The sequence below is a fragment of the Lithobates pipiens genome, unplaced genomic scaffold (assembly GCF_037356315.1).
Source record: "Lithobates pipiens isolate NorthernLeopardFrog02 unplaced genomic scaffold, aLitPip1_a1.2 Scaffold_22, whole genome shotgun sequence".
Classification (NCBI taxonomy): domain Eukaryota; kingdom Metazoa; phylum Chordata; class Amphibia; order Anura; family Ranidae; genus Lithobates; species Lithobates pipiens.
Window position 1 is genome coordinate 53,729,374 of NW_027507784.1, and position 23,056 is coordinate 53,752,429.

Consider the following 23,056-nt stretch of genomic DNA (forward strand, 5'->3'; position numbering starts at 1 on the left):
GTTGTACGTCACTGCATTCTAGACGATTGGACTTCGGCGTGATCGCATGTAGGCAAGACAGTTTCAGCGGAACTCCATTGGAAAAACTGCCAGAGTTTATTCTGATGGAAAAACCAGACATGTGTACGCGGCATAAGTGTTTACCGGTTAAATTTTTCACATCTCACACCACATGGAACTAGACATGCCAATTAACATTCTATCAATAAATGCCAAAGGATTAAACCACCCGGCTAAAAGACAATCCCTATGGCACACAGCAGAAAGACTCCACAGCAACTTCATCTGTGTCCAAGAGACACACTTATTAGACCACTTTCACACTGAGGCGCTTCTAAACTGCCAGTAAAAACACTGAGCGCTTTTGAAGAGCTTTCCATTCATTTCAATGGAGAGGGGAGTTTTTCACAGCCCTGCCAGCAAACTTCCCCAGTGTGAAAGCGTTCATTGATTTTAATGGAAATACGTTTTCGTGAGCTTTTTGGGCTCTGTTTTTAGCGTGAAAGTACCTGAAAAGCGCCTCAGTGTGAAAGTGGTCTTAATGCCCAAGTCAGCTACCCTTTGTTCCAACAAAAAAATACTCCCATGTCTACCATGCTACGTACACATTTAAGAGTCCTCAGAGCTATAAAAAAACAACACAGACTGTCACCCGATAGAAGAGATTTCTAACTCCCACAGTAGATACTTAATTCTACTCTGTACCCTCAACAAAATCAAATACACGTTGCTAAATGTGTATGCCCCCCAACATCCAGCAGATGAACTTCATCCGGAAAAATCGTACGCAAACCTCAAGTCAGGCAAGACCACCTACTTGTGTGTGGAGACTTCAACTCGGTAGTGGACATGCATATGGACACCACCTCAGCAAAGAGGAGAGAGTCTCCCCTGAAACAATTCATCATATCACAGGATTTATTTGATGTTTGGCGATGTCATCATGGATCAGAAAAATATTACACTTACCGTATATACTCGAGTATAAGCCGAGATTTTCAGCCTCTTTTTTGAGGCTGAAAGTGCCCCCCTCGGCTTATACTCGAGTCATCGCCGTCTGCCTGCCCGATCAGCGTGTCGAGCAGACAGACGGCGGCCATTCTACTATTCAAAAGCCACGCCTCCCTCTCTGTGATAGGCGGAACACTCAATTTCCCAGCAGTCAGTGTTCCGCCTATCACGGACATCCGCTCATTCTCATACTATGGACGAGGATGAGAGGATGTCCGTGATAGGCGGAACACTGACTGCTGGGAAATTGAGTGTCCCGCCTATCACAGAGAGGGAGGCACGGCTTTTGAACAGAGGAATGGCCGCCGTCTGCCAGGAGGAGAGCGTGGCACACAGAGGCTGCAGATTGGCACAGGTAGGCAGGGATGGACGGACAGCACAGCACAGGGACGGACGGGACACAGGGACGGACGGGACACAGGGACGGACACAGGGACGGACGGGACACAGGGACGTCTCACCCTCGGCTTATACACAAGTCAATAAGTTTCCCAGTTTTTTGGGGGTAAATTGGGGGCCTCGGCTTATACTCGGGTCGGCCTATACTCGAGTATATACGGTATTTCTCTCCACACCATAAATCTTACTCGAAAATAGACATGTTAATTAGAGACAAATGGTTATTACAAAAAAAAAAAAAAAAAAATCAGCACATCTGTAATTCACACCCTGGCGTGGTCAGACCATGCTCCAATCACAATCTCTATCAATGACAATGAGCGCCAGCGGAATACATTTCTCTGGCGAGCCAACTATATACTGCAACATCCATCCCATTCTCAAGAAATTAAGGAGCACATGAAAGAGTATTTTGACCTTAACATTGGTTTGGTGGGATACCCCACCATGGCGTGTAATGCGCATAAAGCTGTCATTCGAGGTGTCATAATGAAACTCAGTTCCCTATGTAAAAAGCATATTGACCTCACAAATTGCACACATTGAGACCCTCCATAAATCCAATCGAAACCCGACTCACCTGGCTCAATTGTTAGCACTACGACAGGAAATGAGGACACTGCTCCTCAATTCCTTTGAGCAAAATTAAAGCCACCTCATACTCTACCTCTAATAAAGCAGGGAAAAAATTGGCACAATGCCTGAAAGGGAAAGGGGCCAAGACTAGGAGGACCCACCTATTTCATCCCCACTCTAAACAGAAATTGACTAATCCTCAAGATATAGCCGATGCATTTAGCGACTACTTCAGTGACCTCTATAACATAAAACGGGACCCAACCCACGTCACAACCCTCACATGAAGACATTGACGCATTCCTGCAACAAATTACACTCTCCAAAACGGACTGAAATGCAACTAACCTCCCTGAATGAACCCTTCGCTGAGCAGGAAATTCTTGCAACAATATGATCTCTACCATTAGAGAAAACCCCAGGGCCAGATGGCTTGACAGGGGAATACTACCAACAATGCTCCAGCCAACTAATCCCATACCTGATGCAATTTTGCAAACGCTGCCTCCTTTTCCACATCCGCTAAGGAAACATTGAACACTATTATTGTTACACTCCCGAAACCAGGGAAGGAACCACCTCCCCTCAAAACTTCCGACCCATATCCCTTTTAAATCTAGATGTAAAGATTTATGCTAAAACCATTGCTAGAAGCCTGCTAGGGATAATGCCAGATCTCATACATTTAGATCAGGCCTGGTTCACTAAGGGGGGACAAGCACCAGATGCTGCGAGACATATGATCAACCTGATACTCCATACTGAATGCCCGCTCTGCTGCTTTTTCTAGACACAGAGAAGGCATCTGATAGGGTCCATTGGTTACATCTACAAAAAGTGCTCCTTAAATTTGGTTTTAGAGATCACATTTTTAAAGCCATCATGGCACTATAAACCTCTCCTTACCAAGCTGCAAACAGAAACTCAATCCATACTCAAACATGAATTATGGTGGTCTGGTAGACTTGCAGCATTTAAAATGCTTCATCTTCCACAAATTCTCTACCTATTCAGGACCCTCCCCATCTCCATACCCAAATACTACTTTAATGCAGGCCATACACGGTCGAATTTCGAACGAATTTTCTTTTCAAAAATCTGAAAATTTGTTTTTTTTTGTGATCCGATGACGCTACCATTGATTTTCGAAATTCGGCCGACCAAGCCTTCAATTTCACCTCATGTTGCTACAGAAAATAATTTTCTTGGCTGGGAATCTTCTTTTCTCTCCGTAAATTTTCTTTTATCTCCGTACATTTTCTTACGTTTCTCGCACGATTCTCCCATCATTGATTAGAAAATCGTTTGTTTTTCTAAAAATTTCTAACATGTCCGATTCCTCAAATTTTATTTCCGCACGAAAATCGGCTGTTGCTGCAGCCCACTAATGGTGCGAAATTCATACGAAAATTCTTAGATACGATTTTCGAAAGAAAATTCTTTCGAAATTCGAACCGTGTATGGCCGGCATAAGTCTCTCCAAACCTTATTCAATAAACGTATATGGAAAGGATCTAAACCCAGATGCGCTCACGCTAAACTTATGAAGCATAAATTAGCAGGTGGATCAGGAACTATTGACTTTGAAGACTACTATACAGCCGACATTATTAGACCAAATTGCTGAACGGTTCCAGCAATGCCCTACCAAGCTATGGAGAGATATTGAAAACCTATCACTGATACGCCCCAATCTTAAAAGGGTGGTTAATGAGCACACCCTTAAGAACCAAATTATCCTCAGCACTAGCCCTCACCATGATAGCCTTGGCTAAAGCATGGCAAACCCTGATCCACGAAAGCTCTAAATATCCCACAATTCCACAAATACAAATCCCAATCGAAGCTCTCCATCATCTATTTCCCGGATTTATCCCTGACCCACTGGCCCAGACATGGAATCCTAACGATTCATAACCTACTCCAAGATTCCTGAATAAAAACCATCCCACTCCTACAGAGAGAATTTAAATTACCTCAAACAGATTTCTTTACCTACGTCTGGTCAAACACTGCCTTGGGAAAATCCAACTACCCCTATACACGGTACACCGAAAGCCTGGGAGCACCCAACTAACACATCTCACAAAACTAAAGGAATATCTCTATTTTACAATATGTTACACCAAAAACTCCAATTCACTAAGACAGCCACCCACAACCATTGGGAAAATGACTCGGGCCGAGAGTACACAGACCACCAATGGCAACGATCATTGCAATCTATCTACAAGGCCACTAAATGCTCTATGCTATGGGAACTCACCCAAAAACTGACCCTTAGATGGTATCTAACCCCATCAAAGCTGGCATAGTTTAGCTCAAATGTTCCCGACACGTGCTGGAGATGTAACTCAGCCAAGGGTGATATATTCCACATAATGTGGAAGTGCAAACATACAAGCCTATTGGAAAAATATCTTCCATATCATATAGGATATATCAAATCAGCACCCCCAGCACCTGATTTAGCACTCCTAAACCTCACTATAGATCCAATACCTCAACATGCCAGAAATGAGCTTACACACATTCTATTGGCAGCCAGACTGAACATAACAAGATTATGGAAAACAGATAGGGCCCCAACCACAGAACACACACTAGACCTGGTAAACCTCCATTACAGATATGAAATGACAATGGCGTCTAGCAGTGGCTATATGACTAAAGGACAAAATACATGTTTACAGTGGGAGCGGTGGTCTGGAGCTGCGAAATTCCTTTGATCTGGTTGAACCACAGCTAGTAGAGTCATGATACAGCAGCAAGTTAGACTTTAATGTCCTCACATTGCTAGAATACAGACTGTGCACTAATGAGTCGCAAACCTCTTTTTTTTTTTTTTTTTTTTACAATCCTATATACACAACCCCATAACCACAGTTGATCCAGAGGAAAGCAAAAAAAAAGCATGAACAAATTTGCTCCAGCAGGGGGAAAAAAAACATCTTCCTGATCCCCCAAGAGGCAATCGGATATTGCCAGGATCAACTTTACCTAGAAATGTTGGTATCTAGTTATATTATGTACAGTTAGGAAAGAATCCAGACCTTTTTTTAAAGCAATCTACTGAGCTGGACGGAACCAGCTCTTTAGGGAGTCCATTCACCATTTTCACAGCTCTTACTGTGAAGAAGCCTTTCTGTATTTAGCGCTGCTAAAATGACGGCAAAGCAACGCAAAAAATAACGCCGCTTTACCGCCGGTGCCCGGGCGGCTCGGTGTGTAAGCCCTCTTAGTGCCAGTCTATTTCCCCCCCCCCCCCCCTTCATTTCCAGAACATTTTTCCGTTTTCAGTACTGCAATTGCATTTACTTGAACACGCAACACCATACACAAATTCATTTTATATCACTCTTGAGACAGATATAGATTTCTCTTGGTGGCATTTAAAGCCACTGAGTTTTTTCTATTTTTACTATATTAAAAAAAAAAAAAAAAAATGCAACTTACTGTTATAAAATATGAAAAATAATATTGCCGGAAAACAGTGCATACACACCCAAAAATTACCCAATTTTTGCCACAATTTTTAGGAAATGAAGAAATGTGCCGCCATGGAGATGGTTAAAACCTGGAGCTGGATAATGGATCATTAATGTACAGATCATGCACAAAGAGGAGTTAGTGAAGCAGATAACTTACAGGTCACACAGAGTGGGAGGATGGAGATGGTTATTGTGCAGGATAAGGGAGGCGAATGGTTAAAATACAGAGAGGTGAGAGGGTAAAAGGAAGATGCTGTCCGGGTCAATTTTTTCATTTTTCACACATGTTAAAATCAAACATTTTATGCCAGAAAATTACTTAGAAGAGACGTAGCCATTAATTATCTGGCCTCACTTGCATCACACTGTCTGCCTAATGCTTGTTTTACAGCAATGTCAGGACATGCCGTACTATTTCTCAATACATAAGCCAAATTTCCATTACACCCAGCAGCTCTTAAGTGATGACATAAAAAAATGGGATTAACATATAATAAAATGATTACACTGAAAATTATAAACTTGTGAGACAAGGAGACAATTATTTTATAGGAGGTGTCATATCCCTAGAAAAGCAACAAAAGCAAGGATACTAGGTTGTAGGTGTCTGGATTCTCCCTGGGTACCAACAAGATCATTTTTAAGGATAATAAAGCCGAATTCCAGGGAAACCGCTATAAACTATGTCAAATGATTTCTATTTCTGCACATCCAGTCCTGAGAATTACACAGCTCTGCCCCACAATACAGCTCCCTCTCAGAGAGCAAACTTGATCACTCTCTACTGCAGTTTCAATTTAACTTGCAGGTCTCCCCACCACCCCTGCCCTGTGACTGGACAGTGCAATGAGAAACAGCACACCAATTAACTTATTTCTCGGTTTGCTCTTCCAATCGGCATGCTCTTTACAGTTTAGCACACCTGATGGTTCCTTGCGCGGTTCTTCCCTCCAGTAGACTGCAAGAGGCTCATACCAAGTCAAATTCAGGTACTTAGGCCACTTGTAGTAAAATAAATAAATAACCCCCCCTACACACACACACACACACACACACACACACACACACACCATTTAAAGTAATATAGTTACATAGTTAGCAAGGCTGAATAAATACTGAAGGCTATTTTTTTTCTTTATAAAAAAAAAAAAAAAAAGAAGCGTTTACTTACTGCTCAGCAATATTGCGCATAAAAAGGTTGCTTTTTTCCTTTCACAGTCCCTGCCAATGCTATTAGCATCTCCCTCCACTAGGTGTCTCCTGTAGCAAGCCAGGTGTTAAGGAGACATGCGTGTGTTTGAGCGCTGCCCAGCTGGGCTGTGTGCACCCATAGATACACACAGCACAGGTAAGCCACACCCCCACTCCCTCCTCACAGGAGTAAAGAATGCAAAGAATGCATTAAAACAGACCTCTAATCCCTTAGGCCCCTTTCACACGAGGCACGTCCGTTTTGACAGATTCTGCTTGGTTAGTGGGAGATTGATCCTCTGATCCCCACTGATTAGGCAGAGGACGGGTCTGTCTCTGCTCACTGTGCTTAGACAGACCTGTCAGAGCCCAGTTCTCTATGGGGAGATCAAATGAAAAACGGATCCGCCTTTCCGTATTGATCCGATCCACCAGATGGATGGAAACTAGGACCCATTGGGATTTGGCAGTGAGGATTGGAAGGGATATTGGCAGATGTCAGCGGACACGTCACAGCTGACATCCGTCGATCCATAAAGGTGAATGGAGCGTCCAATCAGGTCCACCTGAAAAACTAACAGGTGGACCTGATCGGACAGCATGTGTAAAAGGGGCCTAAAGCTGCTTCTGCCCCCATTCTAAGTCCTATACTAACTAGCCTGTAGAGGAAAAAGATCTATATTTACCTACTCTAAAGCTCTGTACACACAATAGGATTTTCCAGCAAAAAAATTGTGGATTTTTTTCCGAAGGATGTTGGCTCAAACTTGTCTTGCATACACACGGTCACACAAAGGTTGTCGGAAATTCCAAACATCAAGAATGTGATGACGAACAACACGTACAACGAGCCGAGAAAAATTAAGTTCAATAGCTAGTGTGGCTCTTATGCTCGATTCCACACATGCGTGGATTTTGGTGCTTCGGAATAGTGTACAGACGCTCAGAATTTCCGACAACAAGTTTTGTTGTTGGAAAATTTGAGAACCTGATCTCAAACATTTGTTGGCGGAAATTCCGACAACAAATGTTCTATGGAGCATATACACGGTCGGACTTTCCGACAACAAGCCTACATCCAACATTTGTTGTTGGAAAATCCAATCGTGTGTACGGGGCATAAGGGCGCTCCAGTCTGGTCACATCATCGGCTCCTGGCTTTAAAAATAAAAGCTAGAAGCCGATTGGTGCACACAGAATCTGGAGCAGCTGTAGTAACCAGTTTTATAGTTCTGCATGTGGGGACTAGAAACATGCACGCATCCTACACACTAGGAGGAGAACAGCTGGGGGAGTCAATGTTGGAGAAGAATCTGGGTGTTCTGGTAGATCACAAGCTTAATAATCACATGCAATGCCAAGCTGCAGTTTCCAAAGCGAACAAAATCCTCTTGTATTAAGAGAGATCCAGACTGGAGAAGTCAAGATATCATTTTGCCCCTGAACAAATCATTAGTAATACCTCATCTAGAATATGCAGTTCGGTTTTGAGCACCAGTTCTCAAAAAAGACAATTGGGGAACTGGAGAAAATGCAGAGAAAGGCAACCAAACTGAGAAGAGGCATGGAGGAGCTCAGCTATGAGCAAAGATTAGAGGAACTACATTTATTCTCTCTTGAGAAGAAGAGATAAGGGGGGTATGATCACCATGTATAAATACACAGGGGTCGATATAGTGATCTTGGTGTTGAGTTATTCACTTTAAGATCATCACAGAGGACAAGGGGCCACTCTTTACATCTACAGGAAAAGAGATTTTATTCACAGTAAGAGCTGTGAAAATGTGGAATAGACTCCCTCAAGAGCTGGTTCTCACCAACTCAGTAGATTGTTTTAACCACTTCCCGACCAGCGCACGACGATTTACGTCGACAGAATGGCACGGGCAGGCATATTGGCGTACATGTACGTCCAATATTCAATGCCGCCCTGCCATCGGGAGCGCGCCGCCAGCGGCGCGCTCCCGCGCTGGTCGGGACCCCCGTGAGTCCGGTCGCGGGACCCGTGGACTCGATCGCCGCGGGCATCCCCGCGATCGTCTCACGGAGCGGCCGAATGGAGGAAATGCCGAGTAAACAGCATTTCTCCATTCTGCCTAGCAACTAGTGACGCTGATCTCTGCTCCATGTGATTGGAGCAGAGATCAGTGTTCACTAAATGAAAGCCCAACCCCCCCCACAGTTAGTAACACACCCCTAGGAACACTTAACCCCTACACTGCCACCCACTGGTTAACCTCTTCACTGCCAGTGTCATTTACACAGAAATCACTGCATTTATATAGCAGTGATTACTGTATAAATGACAATGGTCCCAAAAATGTGTCAAAAATGTCCGATGGGTCCCCCACAATGTCGCAGTCACAATAAAAAAAAAAAAATTAAAAAAAAAAAAAAAAAAAAAAAATCGCTGATCGCCGCCATTACTAGTAAAAAAAAAAAAAAAAAAAAAAAAAAAAAAAAAAAAAAAAAAAAAAAAATCGCTGATCGCCGCCATTACTAGTAAAAAAAAAAAAAAAAAAAAAAAAAAAATTATTAATAAAAATGCTATAAAACTATCCCTATTTTGTAAACGCTATAACTTTTGCGCAATCCAATCAATAATAGCTTATTGCGATTTTTTTACCAAAAATATGTAGAAGAATACGTATCGGCCTAAACTGAGGGAAAAAAAATGTTATTTTATATATTTTTAGGGGATATTTATTATAACAAAAAGTAAAAAATAATGCGTTTTTTTCAAAATTGACGCTCTATTTTTGTTTATAGCGCAAAAAATAAAAACTGCAGGGGTGATCAAATACCACCAAAAGAAAGCTCCATTGTGGGAAAAAAAGGACGTCAATTTTGTTTGGGAGCCACGTCGCACGACCGCGCAATTGTCAGTTAAAGCGACGCAGTGCGGAATCGCAAAAAGTGGTCTGGTCTTTGACCAGCAAATTGGTCCGGTCTGAAAGTGGTTAATAAATGCCTGGATTCTTTGCTAGATAGACATAATATAAAAAGGATACTAATATTTATTGGTAAAGTTGATTCAGAGTTCAAAAAAAAGAAAAAAAAAAAAAAATTGGATTCAGGGAATATCTGATTGCCTCTTGGGGGAAACCACTCAGGAAGGAATTTTTCACCATGCTGGAGCAAATTGTATCATGCTTTATTGTTTTTTTATTTGCCTTCCTCCAGATCAACTGTGGGTATAGGAGTGTGTGTGTGTAATATTTATTTTTATATTATATATATATATATATATATATATACACATATATACACACACACACACACACACACACACACACACACACACACACACACACACACACTCCCCCCCCCCCCCTTCTATTGGTTGAACTAGATGGCCTTGTGTCTTTTGTGTTTGTAACCATGTAGTAAATCTTCCTCAAATAGTCTACATTCTGCTCTCCTTCTCATTTATTGTATTAAAAGCTAAGTGACACTTTCACCTTCTCACTGCTGGGATTCCTGCTGAATTGATTGGTCAAACATACCATATTCTACCAGCAAGATCCCAATCCATATATACATGATGAAGGTATAGTGTATGTGGACCATGTACCGAACGTTACAAAAGGAGCGCTCAGCAGACAAACTCTGGAGTAGGAATAAAAAGGTCAGAAAAAAGCATCAAGTACATCCAACACGTTTCAGGAAAAGGCACCCCCCCTTCTTCAGGGTTTGAGCAGTGGATGTTATTAATACCACGGTGAGATGCAATACAAGACCTATGTAAGGGCTTGATAAAGTCTGTCATTTATTACCAACGCCATGAACTAAGTGCTGGGACTTGTGGTTCAATTTTATTTTTATTTTTTTGGTAGACAACAGCGTCACTTTAAATTAGTTTCCTGAACTCAGATGTAAAATAAAAAGGAAAAAACGGAGACTGAAAAAGGATATGCAGCGAGAGTCCCTTTTCTTCAAGAACATGGCAAGCATGCCAAATTGGAAATGAATCCTATTTTGCATTGTGTTCAGGCAACTCATTCCATCAAGAACTCAGCGTGAGAAATGTGAAAGTCTGGCCCACGTTTCAAGTCGCTGGCGGTGACCATTTACCTTTTGCTGTAGTTCTTTTTTGTAGCGCTCTTTATCCATACATGCCTGACGATATGCTTCGTAGGCTCTGTTAAGCTGATCTCCTTGGCTTTTATCCATATTTCCCAGTTCTGTATCATCACTAAAAAGGGTGTGGATAATAACTGCAACCTTCAAAAAGACAGAAAATAATGAAAACCTACCTGAATCATAGGATCACTCACAGTACATAATCAGGATTACATCACCATCAAAATAGTTACCTGAAAATTACAAAGAATTGTTTCCCCAACTGCTCTGCTCAGTGTCTTGCTCAATCACGTCATTCTTGGGAGGTTTAGCAATATACTTCCACCTACAGGAATTAGAATGAAGATCGATAAGACAAGCGAAGTATATTATGGCTTTCATTATCCAAGAACAAAAAGCCAACCTTATTTACCAACATGGCCAATCATTTAAACCTACCAGAAATTGGTTCAAGCAGCCAACGAGGGGACTCTATTGTGTAGACATTACCCATGACAACCAATGGAAATATCAACAGGGCCAGAGACAAAGAAAAATAAAGAATTCTGAAAAAAGTTAATTTAAAGTGGCTGTAAACCCTTACAAAGCACTTTGACCTACAGCTAAGCCTAGATTAAGGTTTACCTGTAGGTCCAAGAAATATCTCCTTAAAGAGGAAGTAAACCCTTCCAAACAACTTGGACCTATAGGTAAGCCTAGATTAAGGCTTACCTGTAGGTCCAAGCAATATCTCCTAAACCTATATGGTTTAGGAGATATTTGCCCGAAAATGGGCACCGCTGTCTACGGCGCATGCGCCGTAGACAGCGGCGCGCATGTGCACTAAATGCGGCAAATCCAAGAATGGATTTGCCAAATTTGTCGACTCCCGTGCGCATGCGCGGGAGTGACGTCATCGCGGCTTCGCCGTATGACAGCGGCGGAGCTGCGAGGCGCGACTCCCGTGCGCATGCGCGGGAGTGACGTCATCGCTGTGATTCGTCGGAGCTGTGAGACGCCACAAGCAACATGGATGCGGCGGACTACAGGGGACAGCGGCGACTTCGCTGGCTCCTGTGTCAGGTAAGTGACACATAATGAGCTACTATGCGATGCATAGTAGTCCATTATGCTTTACCTTTGCAGGGAAAAAAAGAGGAAGTAAACCCATCAGGGTTTACTTCCTCTTTAACCTACACGGATTAGGAGATATTTACAAAAAGACAGGCACCGCTGTTTACCACGAATGCGCCGTAGACAGCGGCGCGCAGGCGCACCATCGCCGTTAGCAGCATGCCACTGCTAATGGTGATATGCCATTAGTGGCGGCTCCCATGCGCATGTGCGGGAACGGCGTCATCGCTGCTCCGGCGCTGTGAGTGGCCGGAGCAGTGATACCTGGAAGAAGATGGATGAACCGTGCTACAGGTGACATCGCTGGCTCCTGTGTCAGGTAAGTGACACATAATGGGCTACTATGTGATGCATAGTAGCCCATTATGCTTTACCTTTGCAGGGAGACAAAGAAGAAGTAAACCCATCAGGGTTTACTTCCTCTTTAAAGTGGTTGTAAACCTCAGACAGAAAATATGAACTATGCATATCCCTCTATAAAGTGTACTTGTCTCGATTAAGAGCACTTCGGGCCCTTCCACATGGGCTTTCCGATCAGGTCCGTCTGTCAGTATTTCAGGTGGACCTGATCGAACCTTGCAGTCTCCTCTATGGAGCGCCAGATGTCAGCGGTGACATGGCCGCCGATGTCTACTGCTATCCAATCCGATCCTGTCCACAAAAGACACAGGAGGCTGGTGGTCCTATTTTACATCCGTCTGGCGGATCAGATGTATTAAAAAGGGGATTAACTCCAGAGATAAAATGATAATTTTCCCACTCTACAAGTCTCTGGTCCGGCCGCATCTTGAGTATGCCGTACAGTTCTGGGCATCAGCCCTTAGGAAGTATGTGCTGGAACTGGAAAGTCTCCAGAGAAGGTCAACAAAGCTAATAAAAGGTCTGGAGGATCTCAGTTATGAGGAAAGACTACAAGCATTGTACTTACTCTCTCTGGAGAGGAGACGCTTGAGAGGGGATATGATATGAATGTACAAATACTGTACTGGTGACCTTAGCATGGGGAACAAACTGTTCCGTGTTAGGGAATTTGAAAAAGACCCGCGGCCATTCACTAAAATTAGAAGAGAAGCTGTTAACCCTTAGGCCCGGGTCACACCTATGCATTTTTTAATGCGTTTTCAGTTGTGCAGAAACACACTACAGTCCATTTAACATGGTTTCCTATGGGTCATGTTCACATCTGTACATTTTATGGAAAGGACCTGGGACTTTTCTGGTTTTTGGTTTCATAGACTTCAATAGATTAAAAACGTGTATTGAAAAATGCAATATGTAACCTGTATAGGTGTGAACCAGGCCTTAAACTGCGTAGAGGGTTCTTTACTGTCAAAGCGGTAAGGATGTAGAATTCTCTTCCATAAGCAGTGGTATCAGCAGGGGGAATCGATAGTTTCAAAAACTATTAGATGGGCACCCCTCATATTTCGGTAAATATTGCATTATATCTTTTCATGTGACAACACTGAAGAAATTACACTTTGCTACAATGTAAAGTAGTGAGTGTACAGCTTGTATAACAGTGTACATTTGCTGTACGGTCCCCTCAAAATAATTCAACACAGCCATTAATGTCTAACTGACTATATATGATAGATAACCCAGACGTAGGAATACAGGGTATTTTAAGTAGGAGTCAGACATGAAGCTATGTGGTGGTGGTTGTGTGTGTGTGTGTGTGTGTGTGTGTGTGTGTGTGTGTGTGTGTGTGTGTGTGTGTGTGTGTGTTACACATATTGTATATTAACCCTTTCGCAGCTAGAGCCATTTTTGCAGAGGGTTATTTTGCACGCATGTTTAAAAAAATCGTTTTAGGCCTGAAGAATTACACAAAACCCAGAATTATTTTTTTTTTTTTGAAGGCAGACACCCTACAGAATAAAATTGTGGTAGTTCAGATATTTTACATCACACGATATTATCGCAAAGGCCTAGAAACACATTTTTTTTTTTTGTAAAAAACACACTAAATGTGAATTTTAGGGCAAACAACGGCTTTTTCCTGGCAGCACCTTTTTTTTTTTTTTTCTTTTAAACTTCTTGTGCATGAGGCCATGCTGAACTGTCAAGCCTTCAAAATGATTGGTGTCATAGTTGATCACATGTGCAGCACCTTGGTAGCAGAAGAACAGCCAGAAGCCATTAAACCATTCCATCTTGTAATACAGTGGTTCTCAACCCTCTACTCAAGTACCCCCCAGCAGGCCATGTTTCCAGGTTTTCCTTTATCTTGCACAGGTTCTGCCTGGTCATAGGTGGGGTTTGCACCTGTGAGAGGCATTACAACGAAGTCTGGTTGGACGCACTGAGTACCAATCTCTCTCTCAGAGCCAATCAGTGGGCGCGTTTGTTTCGCTGTGAATTCCAGGAGAGGGTAATTAAGGTGCCAAAGTCACGTAGTTCTGGGTTCCGGTCCGGAAGTTGTTGCTGACTCCATGGTTCTGGTCCTCCTGAGCAGCCCCCAGAGGCCCTCATGGCCTGGGGTGCGGATCCATCCATTTCCGAGCCTCAAAACTGGCTAGTCCGAGGCACAGTAACTGGAAGGAGGATTCTAAGGTGTTTCCGGTGCCGTCTCGGGTTTGGAGAGGCCCAGCAACTCTACACGCGACCAGGGGAGGACTCTTCAGTAAGAGGGCCACGCACGAGGCTGGCTACTCGGCAAGAGCCTGGAAGCTGAGCTGTTAAGGACACTAATTGAATCCGCATTTTTTACGGTATTGCTGGACCGGCTGCAAGATACTGGAACAGTAAGAAAGTTCTACCTCTATCCTTCCGTTTGCAACTAAGTTTTCAACCAAGTCTGTGGCAGAGACTTTGCCAAGCTAAATTTACTTGTTGGCTGCTAGTATCCAAAAACAAGGGTTTATCCAATGGTTAAAGAATCCATTTGCGAGTGGCTATTCCCTGGATTATGTAAAGAGAGAATTTTATTGAAGTTAGCAGTTCCAAAGAACCTGAGCTATACTTCATCCTTATACCCTCTATTCCTAACTGAGAGATCGAGTTCTGTTCAACTGTTTTATCCAAATAAAAACCCTAAAAAGGAATTCAAGTGTGGCCTCTGCAGTTACTGGGCCATCAACCCTGGGAACCCTTAGTCAAGAACGACGAGTTATGAGCTGGAGGAGGTAATCGGTAAGCCCAGAAAAAAACAGCCGCTCCTTCGGGGGGTCAGTGCTACAGAGAAAGTCCCAAAAACATGGCCTGTTGTGGGTACTTGACGACAGTGTTGAGAACCACTGGTGTAAAGGTTAGGAGGATTTAGTTCCACTTTAACTCTAAAAACAGCCCTCCTGTAAAGAGAACTGTCACTTTACTAATTCAGGGCATAGTGTCCACTAGTCTTGATAGGGCACCCGCTTCCCCCAAACCACTTATGCCGCGTACACACGACCGGACTTTGACGGACTAGGTCCAACGGAATGAATCCATCGGATATTACGATCGTTTGTGGGCTCCAGCTGACTTTTTTTCCCCCAAAAGTCAGACGGACCTAGAAATAAAACATCTTTCAAATCTTTCCGACGGACTCGAGTCCGGTCGAAAAAATCAGTTCGTCTGTATGCTAGTCCGACAGACTAAAACCGTCGCTTGGGGCAGCTATTGGCTACTGGCTATGAACTTCCTTATTCTAGTCCAGTAGTTCGTCATCACGCTAGAGTCCGTCAGACTTTGGTGTGATTGTGTGTGGCCAAGTCCGTTAGTTCGGAAAGTTCGTCGGAACTCCGCTGAAAGTCCGTCAGGAAAACTGTAGGGCCTAGTCCGTTGAAAAGTCTAGTCGTGTGTACGTGGCATTATACTCACTTTCCCTGCCACTCTTCCTACTGGAGCGGTGAGAAAAATAACCTGCACCCCTCTTTTTTTGAAACAACAAGTTTATTGGTGGACCAGATCAACAGGTCATACAGCAAATAATACAATAAAAGCAACACAGCAGTCAAATCACAGACACAGATATTATACAGTGTACAGATATACATTAGAGCTTCGTTGGTCGTGCTGCAGTTAAAACCACCCCAACATCCCACCCCCCATAACCTCCAGGCAACCGCCGCTATGGCCCGGGGATCAGAACCACCCGGGAGGCCGCACCCCGAGTTAATGCAGGCCAGTTCTATACCACTAGTATCTCCACACCACCCTCCCATCCCCGCCACCCACCGGTCAGCTCAACCTGCACCCCTCTTTAATGTGTCTGTCTCCCACCCTGGCAATTGGCATGTTCCTCATACCTGTAAATAAAGGGCATTTCTCATTTCTGCCTAGGGCCAGAGGAAAGGGTAAGCAGGAGAGGCTGTCACCTTGGGCTCTCCAGCAGGAAGGAGTGCAAAAAAAAAAAAAGGGGGGGCAGAAACTGCAACCTTTGCGTCTGAACTTGCTCACAGCTCTTGGGGGATGGGGGGTGCTCAAGGACCTTGTCGGATCGATGCTGCATTCACCTAGGGGAGTATAAATTGTTTTTTTTTTTTTTTGTAAAAAGCCATGCCACTTCCCGCCCGCCATATAGCAAAATGATGGATGAGTCATAAATCCAGGAGAGAGCAAAGGCGATGTTCCTGCTACCAACATTGCATAAGGAATATACAGGTGTCATAAATGACGCAAGAATAATCCGGTTTCTGCTTCACCTGGATGTCAAATATTCAGCTGAAATACTAGATCCAAACTGAAATCAGTATTAAATCCAAAAGCAAACCTTTATTATAGTGCAGCTTAGCAATTCTTGAATGTGATGGCTGTCTTAGTTTTCTTTTTTTAGGCTCTTTTTTCTTTATTTTTCACCTGGTGATCTGGCCAGTAAAAGGACCGTACACACAGGGTGAATAGGAGGCGGTTGTATAGAAACTGGCTGACGTTTGGCCCGTGTGTACAGCAGCCTGGAAAGGGGCATAAGCAAAAAAGGTCTGCCGGTCGGCATCTGATCAGCACTCTTAGCCAATGGCTGAGAGTGCTGACCGGTGTGTTCTGGTGGGGGGCCTCCCTGTCAGAACACAAAAGCTTAGTGGGGGAGATCGCTGTACTAACAACGGATTGTTGGTACAACAGCTCCTCCTGAGCTCTTCTGTTTTTTTTTTTTCCTTCAGCCTGCTGGGTTGAACAAAAAATAAATAAATAATAGTTAGTGTGCACCAAGCTTTTAATTTTTCAACAGAATAAGCGGTCTTATAAATGTAGCAGTTAGAGTGTTTGCGTACAATTGCACATCTGAGGATTTACATGTTGTATACAGGGACAGAGGAACAATCTTGGATATCTGTGTCTATGGGCGCACATCCCTGGCTGAGATGTACAATCACCAGCATACAGGCCCAGCCCGTCACTGATCTGTGACACCCAAGTGCAGAAATATACTCGTTTGACAATCCTGTGTACAGCCGTCAGCAGATTATTTTTGTAACTTTAGGCCAAGTTCACCAATGTGCGGCCTCGGGTTCCAGCCTGGGGTCCGATGTGTGTCTGTTCACTGGTTCAGGTGCGATTCAGGCTCAAATATTTGCCTGAATTCACACCTGAACCCCAAAACCGCACATGACCCTTTTGGCATCTGCACCACAGCCATCCCAGACATGTGTGAACCGGCTCTATCAAGAGCCAGTCACACTTGCATGTCATGCAAATTAGATGCATCTGAACCCAGCCTAAAGCCCCATACACACTATTAGATTTTCTGCAGATTTTTGTCTTCAGAATTACCAAAACCATGTAGTGCAAGGGCCTGCCTGATTGCATACAAATTGAAACTCTTATGCCGCGTACAGACGATCGGACATTCTGACAACAAAACCGTGGATTTTTTTCTGACCGATGTTGGCTAAAACTTCTCTTGCTTACACACGGTCACACAAATGTTGTCGGAAATTCCAAACGTCAAGAAGGCAGTGACATACAACACGTACAACAAGCCGAGAAAAATTCAATAGCCAGTGGGGCTCTTCTGCTTGATTCCAAGCATGCGTAGACTTTTGTGCGTCGGAATTGTGTACACACGCTCAGAATTTCCCACAAGTTTTGTATGAAAATTTGAGAACCTGCTCTCAAACATTCGTTGGCGGAAATTCCAACAACTGTCCTATGGAGCATACACAAATGTTCTATGGAGCATACACTCAGTCAGACTTTCCAACAACAAGCTGTTGTTGGAAAATCCTATCGTGTGTACGCGGCTTTAAGGTTTGACCTCATATTATATGGTTTTGGTAAATCTGAAGACACAAATCTGCAGAAAATCGGATAGTGTGTATGGGGCTTAAGTCTGCATAAACTCCTGACATGTCACAAGATAACAGCATTGTTTTCACAAAGAACCATTAACCACTTCAATACAGGGCACTTAAACACCTTCCTGCCCAGACCAATTTTGAGCTTTCAGCGCTGTCGCACTTTGAATGACAATTGCGCGGTCATGCTACACTGTATCCAAATGAAATTTTTATCATTTTTTTCTCACAAATAGAGCTTTCTTTTGGTGGTATTTGATCACCTCTACGGTTTTTATTTTTTGCGCTACAAATAAAAAAATACCGAAAATTTTGAAAAAAAAAATGTTTTTTTTTGTTTCAGTTTCAAAACTTTGTAAATAAGTACGTTTTCTCCTTCACTGATGGGCACTGATGGGGCTACACTGATGGGCACCAATGAAGTGGCACTGATAGGCGGCACTGATGGGCGACACGGATGGGCGACACGGATGGGCGACACGGACGGACACTGATAGGTGGCACAAATTGGCACTGATAGCTGGCACGGATGGGCGGCACGGATGGGCGGCACGGGTGGGCACTCATAGGCGGCACAGGTGGGCACTCATAGGCGGCACAGGTGGGCACTCATAGGCGGCACAGGTGGGCACTCATAGGCGGCACAGGTGGGCACTCATAGGCGGCACAGGTGGGCACTCATAGGCGGCACAGGTGGGCACTCATAGGCGGCATCGGTGTTATAGTAATGGATGCCAGTGCTAAACAATAATGCATGCCAATCAGTGATGCCCATTGTGGGCACTGATTGGCATCCATTATGGGCACTGATTGGCACCCATTGTGCTGACTGGCATCCCTGGTGGTCTAGGGAGGATTATGGATTTTATTACCTTTTCCCTGGTGGTCTAGTGGTGTCCCTGGTGGTCCAGTGTGGGCATCCTCGGGGGGGCTGTGCTGATAATCGATCAGCACAGACCCCCCCTGTCAGAGGAGCAGCCGATCGGCTCTCCTCTACTCGCGTCTGACAGACGCGAGTGAGGGAAAGCCGATCACCGGCTCTTCCCATTTACACTGTGATCAGCCGTGATTGGACACGGCTGATCACATGGTAAAGAGTCTCCGTCGGAGACTCTTTACCGAGATCGTAGTTGCCGGGTGTCAGACTGACACCCCGCAACAACGATCGCCGCGATGCGCGTCCCCGGGGGCGCGCAGCGGCTCATAATCCTAATCACGTCATATGACGTCCGGTTAGGATTATGAAACCACTTTGCCGCCGTCAATTCCCTATAGGGCGGGCGGCAAGTGGTTAAAAAGCCATCCTGTAGCTCCAGTCTAGGGTCTACGTTTAGGAAGAGGAGAATCCAATCAGCTGCAAGCAAGAGGAAGCATTTCCCCAGTCTTTCCCAGCAGTAATCAGACACTAAAATTGTAACTTTGCAGAAAGTCACATGGTGAGAGCAACTTTACACAATTAAAGTGAAGCTTCACCCAAAAGGGCAAGTGGCACTTTAAGGATGCTCCGCTTGAAAAATTGGCACTTTTGAGGAGACGGCAGGTGGGTCAAGTATCCGATTTTTACAAGAACCCGCTGCTTCCCACTTCCGTTCTGACCGCTCCTCCCCCCTGCAGTATTCTGGGGCACCGACAGGTCCCAGAAGACTGCATCCACCATTCACGATGTGCAGTGGGCACCCTGCTGTGAAGCCGCAAGCTGTGAAAGCCGGGTGCCCATAGTGAAGATGCTGGTGCCAGGGACCGAAGACAGCAGGTGAGACCAACTGGGGTAAGCCCACCGCTGGATCCTGGGACAGGCGAGTGGCTGTTTATTAAAAGTCAGCAGCTACAGTTTTTATTAGCTGCCGACTTATTTTTTTCCACAGCTGACTGGAACTCCGCTTTAATATGTACAATCTGGAGGAAAGAAGTGAAAGGGAAGGCATGACTGAAACCTTTAAATACATCAGGGGGGTGAATAAGGTTCAGGAAGGAAATTTTCTAAATACGAAACCAAAATCAAGAACACGGGGACATGATCTCAAACTAACTGGAGAGAACTAATTTTAGAAAGTATTATTTTACTAAAAGGGTAGTTGAGGATTGGAATAAAATACCAGAAGAGGTAGTGAGGCAGTCAACAGTAAATGGCTTCAAACATGATTGGGATTAGGAATGAGCACATCCCCCCCCCCCACCCCCCCCCGTTTGCACCAGAACATTCGAACAGGCAAACAATTTGTTCAAACACACGAACACCTTTAAAGTCTATGGGACATGAACATGAATAATCCAAAGTGATAATTTTAAAGGCTTATATGCCTGGTATTGTCATAAAAAGTGTTTGGGGACCTGGCTCTTGCCCCAGGGGACATCAATTAAAAAAAAAAAAAAAAAAAAAAAAAAGTTTTAAAAAAAACTGCTGTTTTTTCGGGAGCAGTGATTTTAATAATGCTTAAAGTGAAACAAACAATGAAAGTGTAATATTCCTTAAAATTTCGTAAAAGGGGGGAGTCTATAGTATGTCTGTAAAGGGGCGCATGTCCCCCGTGTTTAGAACAGTTTGACAGCAAAATTACATTTCTAAAGGAAAAAAAAAAAGTAATTTAAAACTACTCGCGGCTATAATGAATTGTCGGTCCACAATACACATAAAAGTTCAATGATAAAAACGGCATGGGGCTTTCCCCACAGGGGAACCCCGAACCAAAATGTTTTTTTTTTTTTTTTTTTTAAATGTGTGGGGGTCCCCCTAAATTTCATACCAGGCCCTTCAAGTCTGGTATGGATATTAAGGGGAACCCCGCACCAATTTTTTTTTAAAAATGGCACGGGGTCCCCCTCAAAAATCCATACCAGACCCTTATCCGAGCACACAACCTGGCAGGCCGCAGGTAAAGAGGGGGGGGGACAAGAGACCGCCCCCCCCCGAACTGTACCAGGCCACATGCCCTCAACATTGGGAGGGTGCTTTGAGGTAGCCCCTCAAAGCACCTTGTCCCCATGTTGATGGGGAGAAGGGCCTCATCCCCACAACCCTTGCCCAGTGGTTGTGGTGGTCTGCGGGCACGGGGCTTATCGGAATCTGGAGGCCCCCCTTTAACAAGGGGACCCACAGATCCCCCCTGTGTGAATTGGTACCCCTACCATTTCATAAAAAAAAAAAAAAAAAAAAGTGACAAACAAGTTAAGACAAGACAGTTTTTGATGTTTACATTCCTTGTAATAGGAAAAGTGATCCATTTTTTTTTATTTAAAAAAGGGATAGTAAAAAATAAAAAAAATTGAAAGCTCCCATCCCGCTGTGCTCATGCGGAGAAGCAAACGCATATTTAAGTCACAAACACATACCTAAACACTATTTAAACCACACATGTGAGGTATCGCTGCAATCATTAGAACAAGAGCAATAATTCTAGCAAAAGACCTCCTCTGTAACTCAACACTGGTAACCTGTAGAAATTTTTAAACGTCGCCTATGAAGATTTTTGTGAGTCAAAGTCTGTCGCCATTCAACGAGTGGGCGCAATTTTGAAGCGTGACATGTTGGTTATCAATTTATTCGGCGTAACATTATCTCTCACAATATAAAAAAAAAAATTTGGGCTAACTTTACCGTTTTCTTATTTTTTTTATTTAAAAAAAGTGGATATTTTACCAAAAAAAAATTGCATTTGTAAGGCCACTGCGCAAATATGGCGTGATCAAGTATTTGAAACTACCGCCATTTTATTCTCTAGGGCGTCAGAACCCCCAAATATTATATAAATTTTTTTCAAAGTAATTTTCTAGCAAAAAAAAAAAGAAGATTTTAACAGCAAGTTTGAAAAATAGGCCTGGTCCTTAACTGATTACTCCAGTGGAATTCCTCCAGAGGTTGCTAGTGGTTCTTTGAGCCGTGGCCGACTTACCTCCCATCTGACAGCGTCTTCCTTTTATTCAGGTCTATCCGTACTTGGCAAATCCAACAGCACGACCCAACTATCTTTTTTTAGCTGTTCGTAGGGGCGGCATTTTGACCACCACTGTAAGGGTTGCATCCTTCCTAATGATCACCAATGCAAGGGGGGGATTCCCCCCCACTGACTCCAAATAAATTGGTTATAGCAGAGATTCACCAAGATCTGAGAATTCAATTCAAGGTTTCCTCTGGAGTGAAAAGGTTTAGAAAAGCTGATCTAGTACGTAGCAACCATATTAGTTCTGAAGAAGGACTCTGTATGGGACACAATTTTGAACACATCTTTGCAAAAACTACCCTCTGACACTTCTGCACTCAGCACAAAGCTTTCCGTTTTACTCATCAAATCCCACCTAAAGTGTTTAGTGTGAACACAAGTGGTTACTAAATATGAAGCACCAAAAACAAAACAAAAATGAAAGTGAAACATACAATCATAGGATAGCGTGTCGCTGACCCTCTAGACCAGTGATGGCGAACCTTGGCACACCAGATGTTTTGGAACTACATTTCCCATGATGCTCTGGCACTCTGCAGTGTAGTGGAGCATCATGGGAAATGTAGTTCCAAAACATCTGGGGTGCCAAGGTTCGCCATCACTGCTCTAGACCCTCTGGGTAGGCAACCTTTTGAGCACAGTGTGCTGAAAAATATTTTCAAAGAAATTGAGAGTGACAATTTTATAACAAAAAAAAAAAAAAAAAAAAATGACAACTTCACACTCTCAATCACGAAAAGTAGATGCTGTAAACTGCTTTAGTAGTGAGAAATCAACATCCTGCACTCTCACGCCCCAGATCAGCCCCAATTCCTGCACCTTCCCACCTCAGATCACTGTACCACCCTGCTCTTACGCCCCCACCTCTGTACCACCCTGCTCTTACGCCCCCACCTCTGTACCACCCTGCTCTTACGCCCCCACCTCTGTACCACCCTGCTCTTACGCCCCCACCTCTGTACCACCCTGCTCTTACGCCCCCACCTCTGTACCACCCTGCTCTTCCCCACCACCACTGTACCACCCTGCTCTTCCC

At 43.9% G+C, this 23,056-nt stretch overlaps 1 protein-coding gene across 2 annotated transcripts in view; it reads right to left on the reverse strand.

Annotated features, from left to right (window-relative positions):
• The window catches only part of TANK (TRAF family member associated NFKB activator), a 149,087-nt gene that overhangs the window by 82,927 nt on the left and 43,104 nt on the right, over positions 1–23,056 (reverse strand). For both annotated transcript variants that reach the window (XM_077447592.1, XM_077447591.1), the window contains exons 2-3: positions 10,985–11,076; positions 10,743–10,892 (exon numbers count right to left, since the gene is read on the reverse strand). In XM_077447592.1, the coding sequence (XP_077303718.1) occupies positions 10,743–10,841 (99 nt within the window). In that variant the 5' untranslated portion in view covers positions 10,842–10,892; positions 10,985–11,076. The remainder of the gene's footprint in view (positions 1–10,742; positions 10,893–10,984; positions 11,077–23,056) is intronic.